Below are 21,763 nucleotides of genomic sequence, written 5' to 3'. Positions count from 1 at the left end.
GGTTTTTGTTATGTTTTATGAATTTTTTTAAAAAAATTAATATCATGTTATCCTAAAAAAATTGAAATTTTTTAGAAGGAGAGTTTAACCTCCAACCAAAAATATTTTGGTAAAATAGTTGGTTCCGTCGTGAAGCACGTGGTTGAGCTAATTGCAATTATTTGCCACTTTTATTCCGACAGTGCCCTCTGCTCAGCCAAAAATCAAAAACTTTCCACTCTAATAATCATTTTCTGTTTAACCCAAAAGAATGATATATATTCGGAAGAATCTCGAGTCATATTCCAAATCAATCGGTGGCAATGCCGATCGCCGAATAACGTGAGTACAATAAATCTGTACTGTTTAAAATTTTGGTTGTTGCCACTTTACTCGGAAAGGGCAAAAATTTTATCTGTCCTTTTTTTCACCGGAGATGGAGGCGGCGCCGCTTCTTGGCGACGGCGAAGACTATGCTCCGGCGAAGACATTGCGGCAGTTGACGCAGATCGTGTGGAGTGAAACGGTGAAGACTTGGGCAATTTCCGGTCCGCTGATATTTCAGATCGTTTGTCAGTATGGAACAAACTCTGTTACGAATATTTTTGTGGGTCAACTTGGGGAAATTGAGCTCTCTGGAATTTCCATTGCCATCTCTGTTATTGCCACTTTCGCTTTTGGTTTCATGGTTTGTATTCTCTCTTTCTCTGTTTTTCTTCTTCTTCTTCTTCTGTGTTTGATTTCTGTTGTTGTTCTTTCTAAAGTTTAATGGTGATTGATTGGATCTTCATTTTCTCCTCATCTTTCCATTTTCTGAATTGGGTTTCGTTTTCTGCATCTTTGAGTTTCTGTTTTTTGGGATGGAAATTTTTTGAAAGATGAAGGTCTGTTTGTTTTAGATAAACAGCTTAGATTCTTCTCATTCTGCTCTGTTCAACAAAGAACAAGATCTTCTTATTCTTTTTAATTGACACCCATTATTTATGATTATTGATCATCTTTCACCATTTTCAACTCTTAATCACCCGTCAATCCAGAAGAAGTTGATGGATTATATAATATTCCAGAAAAAAAGTGTTGGATTTGTTAAGAATCCACAATCGAAGAATCAACAGTCCACGAAATATTACAGCGTGCTCCAGGAGACACAAGAAGAACAATTTTATTAGAGAGAAAAATATTTAAAATAAGAAATGAAGATGTCTCAAGGATTAGAGATTATACAATGTACTCTCCTAAACTGTAAAGTCAAAATTGTAAATAATTTAAAGATATAAATAATAAATAACTTAGATTTTAGAAGTGTTACCTTGAACACCCAATAGTAAGATTTGCGTACTTGATCTTTCGTATTTGATTGTTCAAAACACTATATAACAAATTCAAAACATTTCAACAAATTTAATTTAATAGATATAAGAAAGGTTTCAACTATAAAAGTCCTTGGAAAAGAAAATGCACTCGTTCATGTAATCATGAGAATTCTAGGGTAGATTCTTTCTTGATTAACATCATCAACTTCTTTGGAATTCATTTTTATCATATATGGTTAGCACCCATATATGATATATCCTCTAATAATGGCTTAACTTTTAGCACCCATAAACAAAAATTTGAACCTAGAGTATCAACTACTTTATATATATATCCTCTAACAAAAAAGATCAATCATTTGAATTTTCAATTTACTTGTACTACTTAAGATTTAAATAATCGGTGTCAACGATCTCAAGTTTCAGAAAAGAAGATATCCATTAAATATCAATATCAATAGATATTTTTTAAAAAATATATATATAAATAGAATAAATTAATAAGTAAATATTTTACCTTTTTTTAACAAATTAACATGTTTATTAATGATATTAATAACATTTTGTTATGAAATTTTTTTTTCACGCCTCACGTTTCTACCCAACTCATGAACGTGTACATAAATCGATGAAAATATCGATATTTCCGTTAAAAAAAAATGAACGTTTGAGATTGGAATTTGAATCTCGAAAATCATTTTAGTGAGTGAGTTGACTCCATGAAAGCAGTCGCGAAGCACGTGGTTGAGCTAACTATAATTCTTTACGACTTTTAGTTGGAGAGTACTCCGAGCATCCGAGACAAAAATCAAAACTTTCCATTTTAATAAATCATTTTCTGTTCAACGCATTAACCAAAAAATAATACGAAGATTCTCGACTTCTATTGCCAATCAATCTGACAGTGGGCAACGTGCGATTGCCGAATAACGTGCGTACAATAAATCTGTACTGTTTAAAAGCTTGGTCGTTGCCCCTTTACACGGAAAGGGCAAAAACTTTATCTGTCCTCTGTTTCGCCGGAAATGGAGGCGCCGCTTCTCGGCGAAGGAAACAGCAACGAAGGAGACTATGCTCCGGCGAAGACATTTCAGCAGTTCAAGCACATCGTGTGGATTGAATCAGTGAAGGCTTGGACCATCGCTGGTCCGGTTATATTTCAGATAGTTTGTCAGTATGGAACCCACTCTGTTACTAATATTTTTGCGGGTCAACTTGGGGAGCTTGAGCTTTCTGGAATTTCCATTGCCATCTCTGTTATTGCCACTTTTGCTTTTGGTTTCATGGTCTGCCTTCTTCTCTCTCTCTGTTTTTTTTTTTTTTTTTTTGTGTGTGTGTGTTTGATTTCTGCTGGTGAAGTTCTTTTTAAAGTTTAATAGTGATTGATTGGAACTTCATTTTCTGCTTATCTTTCCAGTTTCTGAATAGGGTTTTGATTGTTTATTGAATCTTTGAGTTGTAAGCTGAAGGTCTGTTTGTTTCAGACAAAGAACTTAGATCTTCTTCTTCTTCTTCTTCTTTTGACACCATTATTTCTGACGTTTGACCATCTTCTCCATTTTCAACTTATCTCGTCTTTTGGTACCACTATAAAATCACTGATCAACCCAAGGTATATAAACTTAAGCTAATAGAGTATATAATACTTTATAGTAAAACTTAATTTTATGGGGTTGGTCTTATGTCTGGACTCTTCCTCTTCAATTAATATTGATCTATAAATGTTGGGTATTCTACAAATTTTCAAGTCAATAAGCAGGGATGTGTTAAAAGTATTGATTTAACTTCTGAGCTTAAACTTTTGGTTTCATGGGTGATTTGACAATGTTATTAGATTTTGGCAATTTTAGAGGGCAAACTGATGATTCTTATGGGTTTTTGTTACTGTGGTATAAAGGAAAAAAGGAGGCTTTGATTACTTTTGGCTTCTAAACTAAGGTGTCTGCCCTTTTTTTTTATCTCTGTGTTTGCTTTTAGCAGATCAACTTCTTTTTAGTTTGGAATGATAACCCCACCTTTTCCATTTCTCCCATTTGAGATTGTGTATTAAGTCAAGTTCCTAAACTCCACAAACCCAAAAGATTCATAAATGGAATAAACATAGAATAATCAATAATACATCTCTTTCCTTGCTTTGAAAAGCCAGATTCTAATGTGAGTGTCTCTAAAAATTGTTGACAGTTTGGAATGGGAAGTGCAACAGAAACACTTTGTGGCCAAGCATTTGGGGCAGGACAAATCCACATGCTGGGAGTGTATATGCAAAGATCATGGATCATAATGCTCATATGTGCCCTTATAATCACACCAATTTATGTCTTTGCCACTCCCATTTTGAAGCTTTTGGGGCAACAAGATGATGTCGCAGAACTGGCTGGGAATTTCTCTATGGTCATACTCCCACAGATGTACTCCTTTGTGTTGTCTTTTCCTACCCAAAAGTTTCTGCAGGCACAAAGCAAAGTTTGGACATTGGCTTGGATTGGCTTTGGGGCCCTTCTGGCTCATGTTTTTATGCTGTGGCTCTTCATTTTTCAGTTTGGTTGGGGAACCACTGGGGCTGGTTTGGCCTTGAACATCTCTGGTTGGGGAATTTCCATTGCTCAAGTCATTTATGTGATGGTTTGGTGTAGAGATGCTTGGCAAGGATTCTCTTGGTTGGCTTTCAAAGATTTGTGGGGATTTGTTAAGCTCTCATTTTCATCTGCTATTATGTTTTGCTTGGAGATTTGGTATATGAGTAGTATCATTATTCTTGCTGGTCATCTTCCAAATGCTGTCATTTCTGTTGATTCACTTTCCATTTGGTATGTCCTTGGGTGTTCTTTATCAATGGATTTTTGTTCTTTTGTTCTTGCTTTTTCATGGATTTGAAGTTTCTTTGGCTTGTTTCTTTGCTGTTTTTGGTTTTTGTTTCAGCATGAACTTGGATGGATGGGAAAATATCATTTTCATTGGAATCAATGTCGCCATGAGGTAATGAAATCTTACATCTTTTGATCTTTTAGATTTTCTTCTGTACATCTCGAAATCGATGAAAACTCGTACATGATTTTAGTCTGAAATGAAATGTTGTTTGGCCAAAGTATTTCTCCATATAGAAAGCTCTAATCTTTCATAGTAATCATCTATCAAAATCTCAGAGAGGATTCATTTTAGGCACAGTGTAACAATGAGCAAGTACAAACATGAATTGTTAGTTCATTTTTTAATCTTTTAGTTTCATTTCTTATACTGCACATATGTGTTTTCTGTTGTCTGTTTCCAGTGTAAGAGTCTCCAATGAACTCGGAAAGGCACGGCCTCGAGCTGTGAAGTACTCCGTGTACGTGACGATCGTGGAATCTCTTCTTCTCGGCCTCCTTTTTATGGTCCTGATATTCTTTGCCAAGGATCATTTTGCTGTCATCTTCACAAGCAGTGAGACTGTGCAGAAATATGTTTCCAAATTAGCCTATCTTCTTGGCGTAACCATGGTTCTTAACAGTGTCCAACCAGTCATATCAGGTGAACTTAAAAATCCCCCACCCCCTCTCTGTCAATATATATATCTGTCTTAAATTGTCGATTGTCCTAAAAGCTTAAGCTAATGAATAAAGCTAAATTTAATACTATATCATCTAACAATATATGTCGGTGAAGAAATGATTTTGAATGACCGTTTACAATTCTATGTGGTTTTCTTGTTCAGGGGTGGCCATTGGAGCTGGATGGCAGGCATTGGTGGCTTATATAAACTTAGGCTGCTATTACATTTTTGGTCTCCCTCTTGGGATTGTCTTAGGTTATGTAGCAAACTTTGGAGTGAAGGTATGTCAGAAAACGCCAAATTTTGAAATCACTCTTGGCTAAATGAAAATTTGAAAACTACTTTTTCGTATGGTATTGTGTTCTATTTTTATATGGTAATTACAATGGTTAGCACTTTTAAGACTAATAATTAAGTATATATCAACATTTTTAAAGAATTACAAATATAACAAAATCCATCGATGATAGACTTCTATTAGTGATATGGTCTATCACGGATAGAATTTGAGGACTGGATCTAAATTTTGCGATATTTGCAAATTCTTTTGCATTGTGCTATAATTACTAATACTTTGAACCTGATTGTTGTATTTGCAACAACCCTTATGTTATATGAGATTGGGTTCCTCGAAGCTTGAACTCACTCATTCGATTGGTTGCGTGTAGGGGCTTTGGGGCGGAATGATAGCCGGGATTGCGATGCAGACAGTTATGTTGCTGATTGTTCTATACAAAACCAACTGGAATAAAGAAGTAAGTGAAAGCAAATGTGCTTTTGTTGTTGTAGGGAAGGAAGGAAGGAAGGTGAAAGCAATTTTAATGGGGGAATTGTTGAATGATTAATGCAGGTGGAGGAAACTTCAGGAAGGATGCAGAAATGGACTGGACAAGACATCAGGAAAAGAGAAGAGAGTTAAAAGCTAAAAAGAAATGCCATTAGGAGAAAAACTAGAAATTAGCTGTTGATGTTTCTTCTCCATCCCCAACTCCAACCTTTGTCTTTCTTTCTTTATTCTCTTCATGTTTTTTGGCTGCTCATTTCATTTTGACTCAATAGGGGTGTTTAAGAAACTCCTTAATCTGTGATTTTGACACTAATATTACAGGTTAGGTTCAATTATTTAGAATTTAGTGCATATTTGGGATTTTCAAAATCACTCTAAAACACGTAAAATCAAAATCTTTAATTATACTGTTGAATGGGAATACAATCAAAGTCCCGCATCTAAATAAGGGGATGATCATGGATTTATAAGAGAGGACAACTATCTCCAATGGTATGAAGTTTTTTCGGGTGGTTTCAAAAGCAAAGTCATGAGGGTTTATACCCAAAGTGGACAATATCATACCATTGTAAAGATATATGGTGTTCCGTCATCCCTAACAAATTGGTATCAGAGCCACACCCCGTCAGTAAAAATCCTCAGTGGTCGAACGCCTACATGCTCTCTAATGTAGGGTGAATGAATTACTACAACACCAAGGTGGAGAAGATCAATACATTACTACACTTCTATCAGAGTGTTACTAGCTATAGTAGCACATCAGAATTTAGAACTTGAGCAACTAGATGTGAAGATAGCTTTCTTACATGGAGTCCGTATGATTGTTGTGTATATCACAACAAAGCTAATGATGGTTCGATGCTTTATCTACTTTTATATGTAGATGATATGCTCATCGCTGCAAAGTCCAAGTCTGACATTCTGAAATTGAAGAATCTTCTCAGTGTTGAGTTTGATATGAAGGATTTGGGTGTTGCTGAGAAAATTTTGGGTATGGAGATTTATAGGGACAGAGATAAGAATAAGCTCTTCTTGGCTCTTCTTGGCTCTTCTTGTCACAGAAAGGCTATATTTAGAAAATATTGTCCAGGTTTGGTATGTCATCAGCTAAGCCTATAGATACTCCCAGTGTTGCAAATGCTCGTTTGCCATCTGTGTTTTCACCACAATCTGAAGTTGAGAAGGAGTACATGTCTCGAGTTCCTTATGCTAGTGCAGTGGGAAGTTTGATGTATGCTGTGGTCTGTACTAGGCTTGATCTTGCCCATGTTGTTAGTGTTGTCAGCAGGTTCATGGGTCAACCTATGAAGGAGCATTGGCAAGTTGTTAAGAGGATTTTTGTTACCTTAAAGGTACGTCTGATGTTGGTCTCGTTTATGGGAATGACACAAAGTGTTCGATGACCGATTATTCTGATTCTGACTATGCTGGAGATGTTGACAATAGGAGATCTATGACTAGCTATGTGTTCACTCTAGATGGTCCTGTTGTTAGTTGGAAGGCAACCTTACAGCCTACAGTTACTTTGTCTACTACTGAAACAGAGTACATGGTCTTGATAGATATTGCTAAAGAAGGAAGATAGTTGGGGGAGATCTTGGTTTGCATCATGACCAAGCTATTGTATATTGTGATCGTTTGAGTGCAATATGCCTAACCAAAGATCAAGTTCATCATGAGAGAACTAAGCACATCGATGTAAGATATCACTTCTTAAGAGCAGAAAGTTAAAGTAAAGAAAAATGGTACTACTGATATGTTCACCAAATCGGTTCCACAAGGCAAGTTCCAACATTGTTTGGACTTGCTGAATGTTTTGAATTGTTAGTGGTCCCCTTTGTGGGATTTAGGCATGAGGGAGAAGTCTGGGAACGTCTGGCAATGTTGATTTATGTTGCATTTGGTACATCTGTTATCTGGGAGAGAATTCAAGTCAAGGTAGAGATTTGTTGGAATGTCTTGAATTTGTTTATTGGCGCTTCAAACAACCAAGTACGGGAGGAATTTATATTTAGCATATTTACTTATTTGTAATGATTTACGATTATGACCTAAGGGTTTAGAGTAGTGCGCTATATAAACTCTCTAACCCTCAGATGCGCTATTTTTTGTTGTTTCAGAAAACATTATCTTTAATAATAATGTTCACCCTCTACCCCGTGGATATAGCTAACACACCGTTAGTGAACCATGTATATCTGTGTGTTGATACTTTTTACGTTTTTTGTAGTCTTTAATTGCCAATTTTGTAACATACACTTTTAAACATATACATATTATCTTATCAAAATTGATTTTGCATGATTAAAAGGATTTTCAGAGTAATTTTAAAAAATGTAAAAAGTTATTTTAACCATTTGAGAATCACTTCCAAATAATTTGAACTTATTCATATTTTTTAAGCTTTTCCTTTGGTTGAAAAGAATCGATTTCAGTTTATTAAAAAAAAATATTGTAAGAAAAAACTAGTCTTAATTAGTTCTTCAGCGGAGAAAAAAATATAATTATTTTAAATGACAAAATTATTGGAAATGTTTTCAATATAGAAAAATGTCATTATTTATCAGTAATAGACAATGATAAACATTGATAGACATCTATCAGTATTTATCAACAGTGACATTTTGTTTTGTAAATAAGTTACTTTCTATATTTGAAAACAGACTAATCCTTAAGGAATTTTAACATGAGAGGTCCTAAGTTTTGATCTTAAGTTACAATCTTTTTCGAGATTTCTACATAGAAGGCTTAAAGAAAACCCTATATTTCATAAATGTCTTAAAATTTGAATTTTTTTTTCTAAAGATGACTTTTAGGGTTAATTTTGGACAATTATACACTTTTTCATTTATTTATATCCGATTTTTATATATTTTTTCCGATTTTCGAAGCTACTTTAATGATAAAGAGAGAAAATGCATTTAATATAACTTTTCTCATTTATCAATTAGATAAAGAAAATACATTTATTGTAATTTTTTTTCATTTTTTAATTTAAAAAAAATGCATTCAATGAAATTTTTTTTTCTATTTACGTTGGTTTTCACGTATCAACTTATTGGCTTTTTTGACGGATTAATGGTTATTTTAAATATACCTTAAAACATTTTGATAGATTCATGGTTATTTAAATATACCTTAGAACATTTTGTTATGTATTTAAGAATATTCTAACTAATAAGTGAAATATACTACAGTTTATAAATTAAAGATTGACTCAATGTTTGACATAAATCACAATATAAACCAATATATAAAATATACCACAGTATATAAATATTCATAAATTTCATTTGCACTACAGTATATATATCATAATACATGAAGTTCAAAAAATACACTCTCATTTATATCAGATAAATGAATACATATACCACAGTATATATCAAATTTCCTAGTAAGCTAAAAAAAAATACATATACATCACAGTATATATAAAAATAGGAAAAAAAACTAAAAGTTGAATCGGGTCTGTCGTTCGTCTGCTTCGAGTCTGCCGTCTCCGTTCATTTACTCCAAGTCTATCGTTGCCGTTCATTTGCTCCAAGTTCGCCATCGTCGTTCATTTGCTCCAAGTTCGTCATTGTCGTGTCCGCTTTGATTTGTCATCGTCATTCTTGTCGTCCCGTGCTCGTCCCGTCGTTGGATCGCCCCACACCATCCGTTTCCCATCTGTAACTCACACTGCCGGAAGGAGAAAAGAGAGTGAGGGAGGAAAAAGGAGAAAAGAGAAGGAGAAGGAAGAAATGACCTTGAACATTGGAGGAGAGAATATATGCATGGGAGAGAGAATAATATATGTATATATATATTGTAAATAGAAATGAAATGTTCTAAGACATTAACATAATATGATCTACTTTTAAGGTCTTTTATGTAGATTCCTTGTCTAAATGATAATTTTGTAATTTCCATTATGTTCCTTCTTCAATGAGTATTATTTATTTAATCTTCATTGTAACACTTCACTAATTAGTATTGTTTATTTAAATGTAAAGAAAAAATACTAGGTGCAGAAGTGATTAAGATAGTAAGATATGAGCATGTGAGCATTTATGATTATGTGGGTATGTGAACATTTAAAATCAATATCCATTGTAACCCTTCACTAATTAATTAGTATTGTTTACTTAAATGTAAATAAAAAAAGTACCACGTGTGATTAAGATAGTGAGATGTGGGCATGTGGGAATTTAAAATTAATATCCACTGTGACCCTTCACTAATTAATTAGTTGATTTTAAAGTTAAAAATAATCTACTTGCATAGGTGATTAAAATATAGTAAGATGTGGGTATGTGGATATTTAAAGCTACTAGTATTACCTTTTGAAAAAAGAAAATAACCATACTTCATCTACCAAGCGAAAGATTAAACTTTTATGATCATTTGATTTGTGATTAATTTTCAATTTTTGAGGATGGAGTTTAGAAGTCTATTTTCCAAAAATTCAAGATAATGGTTACAAATATTTAAATTATAATAAGTATCATTCATTACTCTTTTCAAATTCCATCATGATACTTAAAAAATAATATATCTATTGTTGCATTTTGCATTTCCTATAAATAGTTTTATGCATTCAAAATGCATTTGGTAAGCAAAGATTTTTTTTTTTTTTAATTTTTTGGTAACTTGATTGTGCCAAGTTGATCCATTTGTAGTAATAGATGTCAATCATTAATTTTTTTTTTTAAAAAAAAAAATCATATCTTAAATCAATTTTAGATTTGTCATAGTTTCTCTATTTTTTATTTAAACTATATTGTTAGTAATACATTTTGAAAAATTTGCAGGCTTAATAGCCAACATGATAATACAAGATTGCTAACACTTACAAAATAATTGAAATTTGAAAGCAAATATTATTGGTAAACATGGACAATTATATGTGATCAAAAGTTCGATCTCTAATCCCCACGATTATTGTACTAAAAATGTATTAGTTTAAAAACTAATATTTTTTTTAATCATTCAATTATGATGGCTTTAAAATTGTTGTTTCTTAATTTAATTTAACATTATATTGTTTGTTCCTTTTAATAAAAATATATTGTTTAAAAAAGAAAGAAAGAAAGAAAACTCGACACAAGCAACACACGTTTATGCATTCTAGTAATAATAATAATAAAGCTTTAAAATATCTCAATCTAAGGAAGGGTACAAATATCAGAACTCACAGCAATTATATTCCGACATGGAAAACCAGGAAGTTGAACTCGCTAAAAGCATCGAAGATGGATTTAATTAAATTGAAAATCATGCTGGTAAGTGAATAACACAACGTAAACACTTCCCTTCCTTCATGAGACTGAAAGCTTGGTTGATATCTTCGAAGGATATGTTGTGTGTGATGTACTCCTCAATTTGAATTTCCTGCAAATGATATTTTGTCAAGCCTTACATCACTAACAAGAATGAGATCAAATTATATGGAATCTAATGGTCTGGTTGACATGACAATGGCTATCTGCATACCATGCTTGTAATTTAACCCAAAGTTTGGATTCAAGAAAGTTTAATAAGTGATTTTAAATTACTTTGTTTGAAATTAATATGTTTAAAATTATACGTTTGGATGGTAACAGAAAAAAGGAAATAAAGTTCAGATTTTACTAATATAAGCCTTTTAACTATGATGGGTTAATTGAGAGTTAGAACATGACAAGGTTAACTTTGTGATTTACTTTTAAATCTTATGAAATACTGCAAAATCTCTTCTTTTTTTTTTTTTTTTTATACGGACAACTCATTCTCAACCCCCTAAATGATTAACATTTCGATTACGTCAAAGCACAATATCACATTAGGTATGATCATAATTATCGTATCCTAATGCGATGGTCGTGTCTATCGTGTCACTCATTTTTCTCCATTCCACCGCAATATTTATGACAAAAGCACAACAAAGTGTGAGAAAAATGAAGATTGCAGTAGACATGACTATCACGCTAGGACTACAATAGACATGGTCATCCCTAACGAGACATTATATAAAATGCGGTAGTGCACTTTGACGTAAGCAGAAAGTTAGATTTCATTTGTAAAGGGGGAGGAGAGTTATTAATCATTTAGGGGGGCTGAGAATGGGTCATCCGTACAAAAATCTCCAAAATCCGACCATTCTAGTCAGAATTTTTTTAAAAAGTAAAAACAGAATAAAAAATCACTTTAGATTTCAAAATCATTCTCTTCCTTGTAATAACAAATAACATAATTCAATTAAAATTCGTTATGACTTGAAATCCCTCAAAATCATGAAGTTCCAAACAAACGTATGAAACCGATATCACATTCAATCATCAAACATAAAGCTATTATTACCTTCTTGGTATACATGTCTACTAATGAGGGGAGATCAGATTTTGGTTTCCATCCGCCAAAAAGGGATCCTTTTAATGTTCTTCCACTAAGAAATATTCCATAGTGGGCCGTTAGTTCTGGGTTCACTTTTGGGACACCTAGTGTAACAGTCAGTCCCCAACCCTATGGCAAAATGGTGAAAATAAATTAAACAATTTCATGTAAGAAACTTACCAAATAAATGGAGAGTAAAAGAACACTTACTTGACAACATGACTGCAAAGCAGTAGTTATCATTCCTGTGTCACCTATACATTCAAATGCATAATCAGCTCCTCCATCAGTAATTCGATTAATGACCTAAGAGAAATAAACGAAGATTAGATGAAACTCACAAAGAAACCCATTTCAAGCTTTTGTTATCGAGATTTTAGACACCTGTTGCTAGGTTGTAGAAAGAAGAAATACCTGTTGAATAGATTCATTGCAATCCTTCGGGTTAACAAAATGAGTAATTCCAAAAGTTTTAGCTGCGAGTATGGAATTATTTCCTTAGGCAACACATTTTCTAACAAAAAATGAAAAATAAAATTTTCATAGTTCCCAAAGAAAATGAAGTACCTAGTTCACCCTTTTCAGGATTAATATCAACACCAATTATTTGCGATGCACCCCTAACTTTGGCACCTTGTGCAACCTTTTGTTAAGGCAAAACTCAAGATTAATCTAACTGGGTTTGCCAAGAGACATGTTTGAATCACTACATATTCATAAAACATAATGCTTACAGATAGGCCTACAGTCCCAAGACCATATATCACCACAGTTGAACCTTCAGATATATCAGCGACATTCCAAGCGGCTCCCAAACCTGAAGAAAGAACATCTTATAAGTAACAGCCCCTAGAACAATTGAACAAAACATTGCTTCAATTCAATAATTAAGAAGGAAAAGAAAGCGCACTTCAGTTCAAGCCTAAATTAGTTGAAATCTACAGGATAGTTTAGTAACATGATAAGTGGGTTCAGACAAGGGAGAGAATGGAAAAATAAGACCAAAAATAGTCTGATTTACAGTGCCATGTTGCAATTTAAAATTCAAAGAAGACCATATAATTACGCTAATAAAGTAGTCAAGGATAAATATTACTCCTTTTTAACCGATCATACTAAAGAATCGATAAGCTTATAACTCCTTTTAACTTATTTGTACATCTTTTTTTCTTTTGGTATTCTATTCTACATATATACATGGTTACAGATGACAGGATGTGATATGTATCATCAAAACGCCTCTACCCCATTGAAGAAATCAAAGGAAGCAAGCAAGTATACCTGCGGCCACCCCACAGCTTAAAAGACATATTTTCTCAAGAGGTACAGCCAAGTTGACTTTGACAGCACACCCTGAGTGCACCACAGTGTATTCACTGAAACTTGAAACCGCACAATAATGATAAACTGGTTTGCCTTTGATAGAGAAGCGGGTCTTCTGATCACTATGCATTACACCTCTTCTCTCTAGCCCCAAAACTTGGCACATGTTGCTTTTACCTGATGTGCAATGCCTACATGTCTTGCATTCTCCAGTGAATAGTGTAAGCACATGATCACCTTCACTGAATTCAGTCACTCCAGGACCAACACTCTCAACAACGCTGAAAAATAAAAAATGGAAGATCACTATGATCCAAAGAGATGAAACTGAATAGCTGCTTATTGTGAATTTTTAAATCATTGCTATATTAAACATTCTTTTTCAAAAAGTTACCTGAAGGTTCTAAGGCAGTAATAAATTTAAAATGTAATGAATTTATAATTTGGACATCCTTCAAATTAGTAAAAAATCCCATCTGAAGTTTTTTCAAATTGCAGAATTTTGGGATGTCATTTGCTTGTCTTGGAAGTCTTTATTTAGAAGGTTCTTGAAGGTTGAGGAGATCTTGGAGCTTTCTTCTCTTCTTTCGATTATGGTATCTACACTGGTTGTTATTTGTCTCTTGAAGCGTCCCAGCCTTTTTTCTTTTTTGGGATCTTCAATCTTCGTTGTGTTTTTTGTTCCCAAGTGCATCGCTCTTCATTTGTTTCTTGCTCTTCGTGGGCTCTTTCGCAGGTATAGCCTTTTTTTTTCAGAGTTTATGGTGGGATTGCATCCAAAGATTTTTTTAAAAGTGATCTTGGCGTCGGTCAGTTTGTATTGAGGTGGCTTAATTGAAGACCTATTTTTAGTGTTTCTCTTCCATGCTTTTCCATGGGATTTCTTATCAAGAATTTTGCTCTTGTAGGTTACCATTAGTAGGTTTTTTCTTTTTTTTCCCCTTTTAGAAGTTTGTATCTTGAAGGAATGTCTTTCTAGGACAATGTCACAACTAAAATTCAAAGAATCCACGCCTAAACATTTTCCAATATTTTTTAAAATTATTTGAAACCATGAACAGCCAGTAGGAGGAAGGATTTAACCACAAAATTAGAAAATAAAACTTCTGTTAGAAATTACCCTGATGCTTCATGGCCAAATATGCGAGGAAAAATAGCCTACAAAAAAACAAGTATTCATATTAGAACTTTCAAATCTTCGTCTTCACCATGAAATATATTGCCCATAAAAGAATCCAAAATTTCCTTTCGCTAGTATTTACAAGCTCAAAATCGAATAGAAACTAAAATTCAGTTTCATTATAATGCGGTCTTACAAAAGAACAGTTTGATTCGAAAAACACAAAGCATCTCTCAATCTACATCTTGTACAGATTTCTTCGTTCACTATAAAAGCTCGATCTCCATCGCCATTATCAAACGAGATTACTACAAGTTCTGTATACACAGTGAACAGAAACAAAACCAATGGCAGGACTTTATCCCATTCCTCTAATTATCATCGGTCAACAACGGTCCATCCACAGAAATTGCAAAAATTAAGAAGTCATTTCAGCTTAGAATGGAAGTAAGAACCTGAGTTTCCCAAGCAGAGAGATCGCTGCGACACAAAGAAGTGCAAACAACTTTAATTCTGATCTCCATAGGTTGAGGAGGGCTCAGTTGGACCTCCTCAATCACCAATGGCTCTCCAGGTCCCCAAGCCACCGCGGCTTCAATAGAACAACAGAAAATGAGGTATAAGAAATTGAAGAAGCGGAGGAGGAAGGCAGAATAGAAGAAAGAAATCCAGAAATGTTACCTTTGCAAGTAAGAACGGCAGGGGAAGAAGACGACATTCCGGTGAGATTGAAGAGAAAAGAAAAAGAATAATTGAGAGGGAAATCTTCGAGCGGGAGAATAGGAAGAATTCGTATTGAGTGAGCCTTGAACAGGCGAAGAAGCTGCGAGTTTCAACCATTGGAAATGGCGGCCTTTGTTTGGTGGTAGGTGCGGTTGGTGGAGATGGAGGGGGCAGACTGCAGAGCACATACATCCCATTTTTCTTTCTTTTTTTCTTATTTTCCTTTTATTTAAAGAAAAATAGCAACTACACGGACACATCACAACACATAGCTATAGAAAACCACTTCACTGTATATTTAATTCTCATGTTTGTTTCTCTGACTCTTTATCTGAAAATAAGCCATTTCCAAAGTATCTTCATTGGTCACATATAAAAATTTATTAAATAAATGGATTTGTTTTTTACATAAATTATTAATTTATTAGTCAATACTATTTTAAATATATTTAATTAGTAAACTAGATTAGTTAAATTTAGTTTGTATTAAACTTCATTTTTTTAATAATAATAATTTATTACTTTATTTTTTTTAATAATCAAGTAATTATTTATTGAGGTTAATTTTAATTTAATCATTCATTATGAACATATAGTCATCATTGATTATTTGTAAGAAATTAATTTATTTATTATGATTAATTTATATTACTCCATTCATTATTAACATATCATATATTTTTATCTCATTTTCTTCCCTTTTATATAATATATTGTTCATTAAAATATATTCACTTATATTATTGAATTAAAATTAAAATTAGTAATGTTGAACTTAATTAATAATAAAAATGATTAAGTATTAGATTTATAATTAGTATTAGCGTTCATTAAATGCATTAATTGGTTGATTTTAATTATAAATTACTCAACCTTCAAATATTTATAATTAAAATTATTATTGATTCGTAATTAGCTTTTTATTGATATATTGAATATTGTTTATTCTTTAAATTATTAATCGATTATAATTATAATAGGACTTTCATGTTTAATTACATAATTAAACGCAAAACAATTTTTATTCATAAAATTATGATAGCATTCTCATACACAACCAAACACAATCATCTTTTATTTTCAGGCATCCTATTCTAAAACATCTTATTCTCAGGCATTCTTTATTCTCAGGCATCTATAAAACCTTAAACCAAACGGCCTCGGAGGGCAAAGAGAAGAAAGAATAGGATACTCTCGATCCTCCAAATCTTTACGGCTTTACGCGTAATGCAATGCGCCAACATGTTCTAACAACGATGGACGTGAGAAAAGTAGACAACATCCATCTCCATGTCTCTATCTTTAGCCCTCTCAATAAAAATAAAAATCAAAAATCAAAAAATCACCAATAGCCTTGTTTAGCATATTGATGACCTCTAAGCAATTAGACTCAACAAAAAAAAAATTCTAATGTTGTTTTTGTTCGGAAGGAATATTATCATCTCATATTGTATATATGTTCTATAATTTAATTAATGTTTAAGAGATAACTTTTTTTTAACTATATCTGATGTGAGAACTTAATAGATTATTACAACTATATAATTTGTTTAATTTTATGGTTAAAAAGGATAAAAATGAAAACTCATGGTCCAAATTGATATAATCCAATAAACTTAGGATCAAATATTTTTCTTTTTGTGTCCATTTTTCCAGATAAATGTTTGAAAAGTGAGATTTTAACCCCTAATCCAAAAAAAAAATGGTAAATGTCAATTACTTTTTTCATATTGGCTTGCGAGCTAATTTTTAATTTCATAATATTTAACCCTAATGGACGTTAATATGACCATGCTTGGGGTCGACTAAAAAATTTAGAACCTCTATGGACATTAATGATCTTAGAAATTTTAATTCTCCTTCCCTCATTTTCAATAATAGTAGGTGAATTTAACAAAAAATTGAACAAAAATAAAAGGGTAAAAAATACATACTTCAATTAGATCTTTTTTTAAGTACAACAAGTGGAGTATGAAGATTTGAACTTTCGATCTTAAAAGAAAGATTACATATCAATTATGGTTGAGCTACACTTTTTCATATTTTAATCATTTTAGCCTACACTTTTTCATATTTTAATCATTTTAACATAAAATTGAGTGTAACTTTAGAGTTACTTTAATTGAAAGTTTGTGCTAAGAATTGATAAATCATAATAAAGTTTGGTAAAAATTGATTGATTCTCCCTGTTGTGTATGAAGAGTTGGACTCTACCCAAGACGGAATGCTAAGCTGGGCCGAGAGTAGTAACAACAAAGCCCACTTATCGAGGCCCAATATAAGCCCACATGTGACTCGATCAGATACTACACTTTGAGCCCATTGATATTCGGTAATAAAGAGATTTTTTTCCATTTAAAAATAAATAAAATCAAAAGATTCTTTTAGACAAAAAAAAAATTAAAAAAAAGGAGTAAATTTCTTAGATGGTGCCGTATAATTCCAAATGATAAACTACAAATGTGTTGTAATAATATTTATTCATTCCTCTAATTCAATTAATTTAACAATTTAAGGTACTTTAGATTAAATATTATTTAAAGCCCATTAATCTATTATTGTACTTTACAATTTATGGTATATGTTGATACCAAATTTTAGATAGAGGAGAACTCACCTCATCTAATCTTCATGTGACATCAACATGAATTTGTTTGAAGAGAAGAAGAATGTAGTTTGCAAAAGAGAAAACATGCACATTAGTGTTGTGTTTGTCACACTCTGATACTTAAGTTAAAAGGATGTGGAAGCTAGAGAAAGTTTGAGAGTATGACTTTAATTACCTTATATGAAGTTATAATGATGTATTTATAAAAAAAAATTAACCTAAATTGTTCCTTAAGATTTCGAAGTAATTTCAAGATAATCAGATAATTTATCAGGTCAAGGAGCAGGCTCGATTTCATGTTTGACTAGGCGTGGTCTCAACCAAGGTTGAGGCTACAACATTTTGTTTAAGTCATATATTGGACCTAAAATAATCTCGCGTGCATACCCCGTTAGACATCTGACAAGGTTGAATCTCGATCGAGCACACTGGCTTGGTCCTAACCCAAGTTAGCCTTCTTTTTCTTGATTCATTTTAGTCTTTAGTTGTCACCTTCGATCTGTATCATGTTTCTTCTTAATTTTGTCGTTCTTATTTGACTAGATGAAGATTTTGGTTGGATTAAATAAAAAGAAAATCATAGAACAATTAATCACATCAATGTTATATCACAACAATTTTATAGATTGGGGGCTTTATTTTGTTGTCTTATTAGATTATATAAAAAGATATATTTTTATTGGTGAGTTTTCTTGTGGAGGGAAAAAATTGAAATGAGGTGAAAAAGACAAAAGGAAATGCAATTTGTGGAGTTGTTGCGGCTGGATCTTGTCGGCTGTGTGGCGTTGGTACTTGATACTATCAATATATATATATTTTTTAATCAGTTTCAATTTTTTATTAAAGCGTCAAAATATTCTTCATATCTTTTGAATATTTTATTAATGTGAAAAAAAAACGAGCATAATTAAATTGATATATATAATATATGTCAATAATTAAGAGGTTGAAAAAATCTTAAAAGTGATTTCACAAATTAGGTAATAAAAAGTTAAAATATATTAAATATGTATCTTCTTTAATTTTAGTTTGATCTCAAATTTTAGATTGAATACTTCTTTGGGTTTCAAAAATAAAATTTTGGGATCGTAATATTTCTTCCCACTTAAAAGATGATATTATCCTCAAGGGTTAGGTTTTAAAATGTTTTATCATTAGAGATGTCTTTTGATTTCTCTTTAAACATTTATCGAGTGAATTTTTTTCAATGGTAATCTCTTTGATAAGCTACAAGTCAACATATCTTCATTGATTATAATATTCACCTTCAGGAAGCGCATCACTCTTTCATGTTACGAAATTGTACACCATGAAGCACGTCACTTTTTCATGTTATGAAATTGTCCCCCATGAAGTGTATCGATACTTTTCCACAATTATTAAATTGCCTCCACGAAGCATCAATCTTTCCCTCTTTCATGATTATGAAAATCTCCTCAAACAAACAAACTTTAATAGCAAATGTGTTACTTACTCTAATTTTAAAATACAATATAAAAGAAAATAAATTGGAAATATCGAGCTGTGTCTAAACCTCCATTTAAAACTTTCGAGGAATCCCAACATTCCAATTAACAAATAGATCAACTCAACCATAAAAAATCTCTCTTTCTATCAACTTTTTTCCAACTTAACTAAAAATCTAAAACAACCGAGTATCAAATATCTCAAAAACTAAGCAATTATATTAATTTCTTTATTATATGAATCCACCAACCACTCATTCAACTAATTTGATACAAATATCAAAAATGGTAAACAAAAATAAAATCCTAAGAACGTAATACCAATACCCTTTTGTTATTTAAAAAACATAATAATTCCGAAGGCCAAAAGTTGATTTAGAATCAGTATCATCCAAATTCATGGTCTCAAATAGATACGATGGAGGTTTAGAATTAGAATGAAAAGAGAAAGAAAAAGGGAGTGAAAACATAATAATCACAAAAAATGAAGAATGCATAGAGGAACATGGACAAAGAGACAATAATATAGCCACCATTTCCCCTTTTTCTCCCTATCACGCCTTGCTCTCAATTCATAGTATCAAAACCTCATGCCCCCTTTATCTTGCAATATGTTTTTCAAAGTATTTTTCAACAATCAATCATCATAATATTTGAATTTTTTCCATTAAAAAGTGCTAAAAATAGAATTTTATAAAAAGTCTCATTTTATAATATTATTTGCATATCTAGTTGCTTCTTCTTGTCCTATCCTTAATTTATTACCTCCAAACCCTTTCCCTTAAGGAACCTATAGGGTGGGTAAATGTAATATTATAGGGTATTTCTCAAAAGAATGGAAATTTACATAAAAGCTAAAATTAAGAGAAGAAAAAACAAAAAATACCCACATGTGGACCTTATGGATCTCCCTTTCAAAATTCCTTTCTTACATACATAAGGGACCACATTCAACCTTTTATTGGAAAAAAGCTTATAATACTTTTATAGTATTGAATGGACGTGGTTACTACGAGTCCTCATATAACATTTAGTATTATTGATGTGGTTAAAAATTTGAGCATCTTCGATAATATTTTAAGATGGAAACAAATATCAAGTTATCGAATCTAATTATGATTGTTGTTTCTATAGCTAGAGTGTTATTGTACTACATATAGTAGATCCCCATATAATATATTAATTTATGCTAATCCAATTGTGACTCATTCTTCAGTAGTTTAGAACCTGCAACTAATATGAAAGAAACACTATAATTTCATTAAAAAGAGAAAATTAGTTGATCTTCGTTTGTTAGTTCTGATGACATCGCAAGAAAAAACACTTAATGAAACAACAAATTAAATATCCTTGATGAATAATTATTCTAACAAAAAAATTGTCATTGTAATCTTGTTAGCTGTAACTGAAAAAAGCATAAGTATGTCACTCTTCTACTATAAAAATAATCACAGTGCCAAATTAAGCATAGCTTAACTAATATAAAGTTTCTGTACTGTCGATTTTGAGTTTATACTTCAATTCCCCCAACCCATATATTGCCAACAAAAAAAGAGATGCAATACTTAACATCCTAAATCCTAAACCACCCGTAAGCTAGAGTGTAGTTAAAGCCTCTTATACCAACAATATTAGTACATGTTGGTTTAAAATACATTTGATTCTTGTGCGATTTTAACAATCTTCATAAGTATGACTTTTATCATACTTAAACAATATGTGTTGATGCCAAAAATGGATTATCCATAAATTTGAATAGTCTAAGTGGCTGCAAGATAAAAGAAATTGAGCTCCAGTATGGTATCAAGCCACACACACTCTGACGCTCAAGTCCGTCTCGAGTTTGTGAGTCACTTGGCAGAAGAAAATACTAAATAGTAGATGATGTTTTAGCTGTATCTTCGACCAATAGCTTTGGTCAATTATATAAGATAGAAGACTGTAACTGACGTTCTGGCTCGTATTTGCCCCTCCTAAATCTTGTAATCGGTAATTTAATATTTGTTGGACAATTACACCATTACTGTAGTGGATGTCTAAGTGTACCATCCACTCAAATTCTCAACGTTTCCTTTATGACATGTCTGTTGTGAATATGGACGACTTCAAACTCAATTACTCTAAGTTCTCTCCCTAAGCTCTCCCCATGGGTCGTCTAAACTCCTTTTGACTGTTCTCATGAGTCATCTAAGCTCCATTAGGTTCTCTCATGAGTCTTATGAGCTCTCATAGAGTCTCCCTATAGATTTTCTAAGCTCTCCTGGACTACTATAAGCCTTCTAAGTTCTCTTATGCTCTCCTCATAGGTCCTTTGAGCTCCTTCAAGCTTTTTCCATGGTTTCTCCGAGCTCTCCCTCGTGGATTTTTTAACCTAAGCTTTTGAATTCGTGTGTAATTTTGTTTATATTGTTTTTTTTTTTTTTCCCTTCTCAAAGAGTCCCAGTCATGTCACATCAAAATGAAATGGGGGGTGAAAAGAAAACACACACCCGGATCAGTTGTATTTTATATAGGAAAAAAATGTATTTGTTTGAACATATCTGATATAGTAACAAAAT

The 21,763-nt window shown here is 32.3% G+C and overlaps 3 protein-coding genes across 5 annotated transcripts; 2 read left to right on the top strand and 1 right to left on the bottom strand.

The window, feature by feature from the left end:
- The first annotated feature begins 249 nt into the window (after nt 1–249).
- On the top strand, nt 250–5,959 carry LOC120082505 (protein DETOXIFICATION 35-like). 2 transcript variants are annotated; one of them, XM_039037703.1, is made up of 7 exons: nt 250–667; nt 3,474–4,099; nt 4,212–4,268; nt 4,561–4,799; nt 4,984–5,102; nt 5,490–5,576; nt 5,672–5,959. In XM_039037703.1, exons 1-7 carry the CDS (start codon nt 416–418, stop codon nt 5,738–5,740), a joined length of 1,449 nt encoding a protein of 482 aa, XP_038893631.1. In that variant the 5' UTR covers nt 250–415; the 3' UTR covers nt 5,741–5,959. The 2 variants fall into 2 exon arrangements, with proteins under 2 accessions (XP_038893631.1, XP_038893630.1); XM_039037702.1 differs by lacking the exon at nt 250–667 and adding an exon at nt 2,116–2,578.
- Nucleotides 5,960–6,565: 606 nt separating this feature from the next.
- Nucleotides 6,566–7,193, top strand: LOC120084051 (secreted RxLR effector protein 161-like). The gene is made up of 3 exons (XM_039039952.1): nt 6,566–6,599; nt 6,716–6,960; nt 7,002–7,193. Exons 1-3 carry the CDS (start codon nt 6,566–6,568, stop codon nt 7,191–7,193), a joined length of 471 nt encoding a protein of 156 aa, XP_038895880.1.
- Nucleotides 7,194–8,935: 1,742 nt separating this feature from the next.
- On the bottom strand, nt 8,936–15,368 carry LOC120083757 (alcohol dehydrogenase-like 6). 2 transcript variants are annotated; one of them, XR_005483536.1, is made up of 11 exons: nt 15,090–15,368; nt 14,864–15,000; nt 14,409–14,446; nt 13,247–13,569; nt 12,700–12,782; nt 12,533–12,608; nt 12,380–12,441; nt 12,176–12,271; nt 11,933–12,094; nt 10,789–10,984; nt 8,936–9,292 (listed from the first exon to the last, which is right to left on the bottom strand). XR_005483536.1 is itself a non-coding variant. In XM_039039616.1 (10 exons), exons 1-10 carry the CDS (start codon nt 15,124–15,126, stop codon nt 10,868–10,870), a joined length of 1,131 nt encoding a protein of 376 aa, XP_038895544.1. In that variant the 5' UTR covers nt 15,127–15,368; the 3' UTR covers nt 8,936–10,867. The 2 variants fall into 2 exon arrangements, 1 of the variants encoding a protein (XP_038895544.1); XM_039039616.1 differs by having other exon boundaries at nt 8,936–10,984.
- Between the last annotated feature and the right edge of the window lie 6,395 nt (nt 15,369–21,763).

The sequence above is a fragment of the Benincasa hispida genome, chromosome 8, assembly GCF_009727055.1.
Source record: "Benincasa hispida cultivar B227 chromosome 8, ASM972705v1, whole genome shotgun sequence".
Lineage (NCBI taxonomy): Eukaryota > Viridiplantae > Streptophyta > Magnoliopsida > Cucurbitales > Cucurbitaceae > Benincasa > Benincasa hispida.
Note: the sequence above shows the minus strand (reverse complement) of the source record. Positions and strands in the feature narration are given on the sequence as shown.

Coding starts and splice junctions, on each gene's coding strand:
- LOC120083757 (XM_039039616.1), bottom strand. CDS start 15,126: ATGTCGTCTTCTTCCCCTGCCGTTCTTACTTGCAAAG. Junction 15,001..15,089: donor TGCCGTTCTTACTTGCAAAG/GTAACATTTCTG, acceptor GTTCTATTGAAG/CCGCGGTGGCTTGGGGACCT. Junction 12,442..12,532: donor TCCTGAAAAGGGTGAACTAG/GTACTTCATTTT, acceptor CCATACTCGCAG/CTAAAACTTTTGGAATTACT.
- LOC120082505 (XM_039037702.1), top strand. CDS start 2,318: ATGGAGGCGCCGCTTCTCGGCGAAGGAAACAGCAACGAAGGAGACTAT. Junction 5,103..5,489: donor TAGCAAACTTTGGAGTGAAG/GTATGTCAGAAA, acceptor GGTTGCGTGTAG/GGGCTTTGGGGCGGAATGAT. Junction 5,577..5,671: donor AAACCAACTGGAATAAAGAA/GTAAGTGAAAGC, acceptor TGATTAATGCAG/GTGGAGGAAACTTCAGGAAG.
- LOC120084051 (XM_039039952.1), top strand. CDS start 6,566: ATGAAGGATTTGGGTGTTGCTGAGAAAATTTTGG. Junction 6,600..6,715: donor TGTTGCTGAGAAAATTTTGG/GTATGGAGATTT, acceptor GTATGTCATCAG/CTAAGCCTATAGATACTCCC. Junction 6,961..7,001: donor GGATTTTTGTTACCTTAAAG/GTACGTCTGATG, acceptor AATGACACAAAG/TGTTCGATGACCGATTATTC.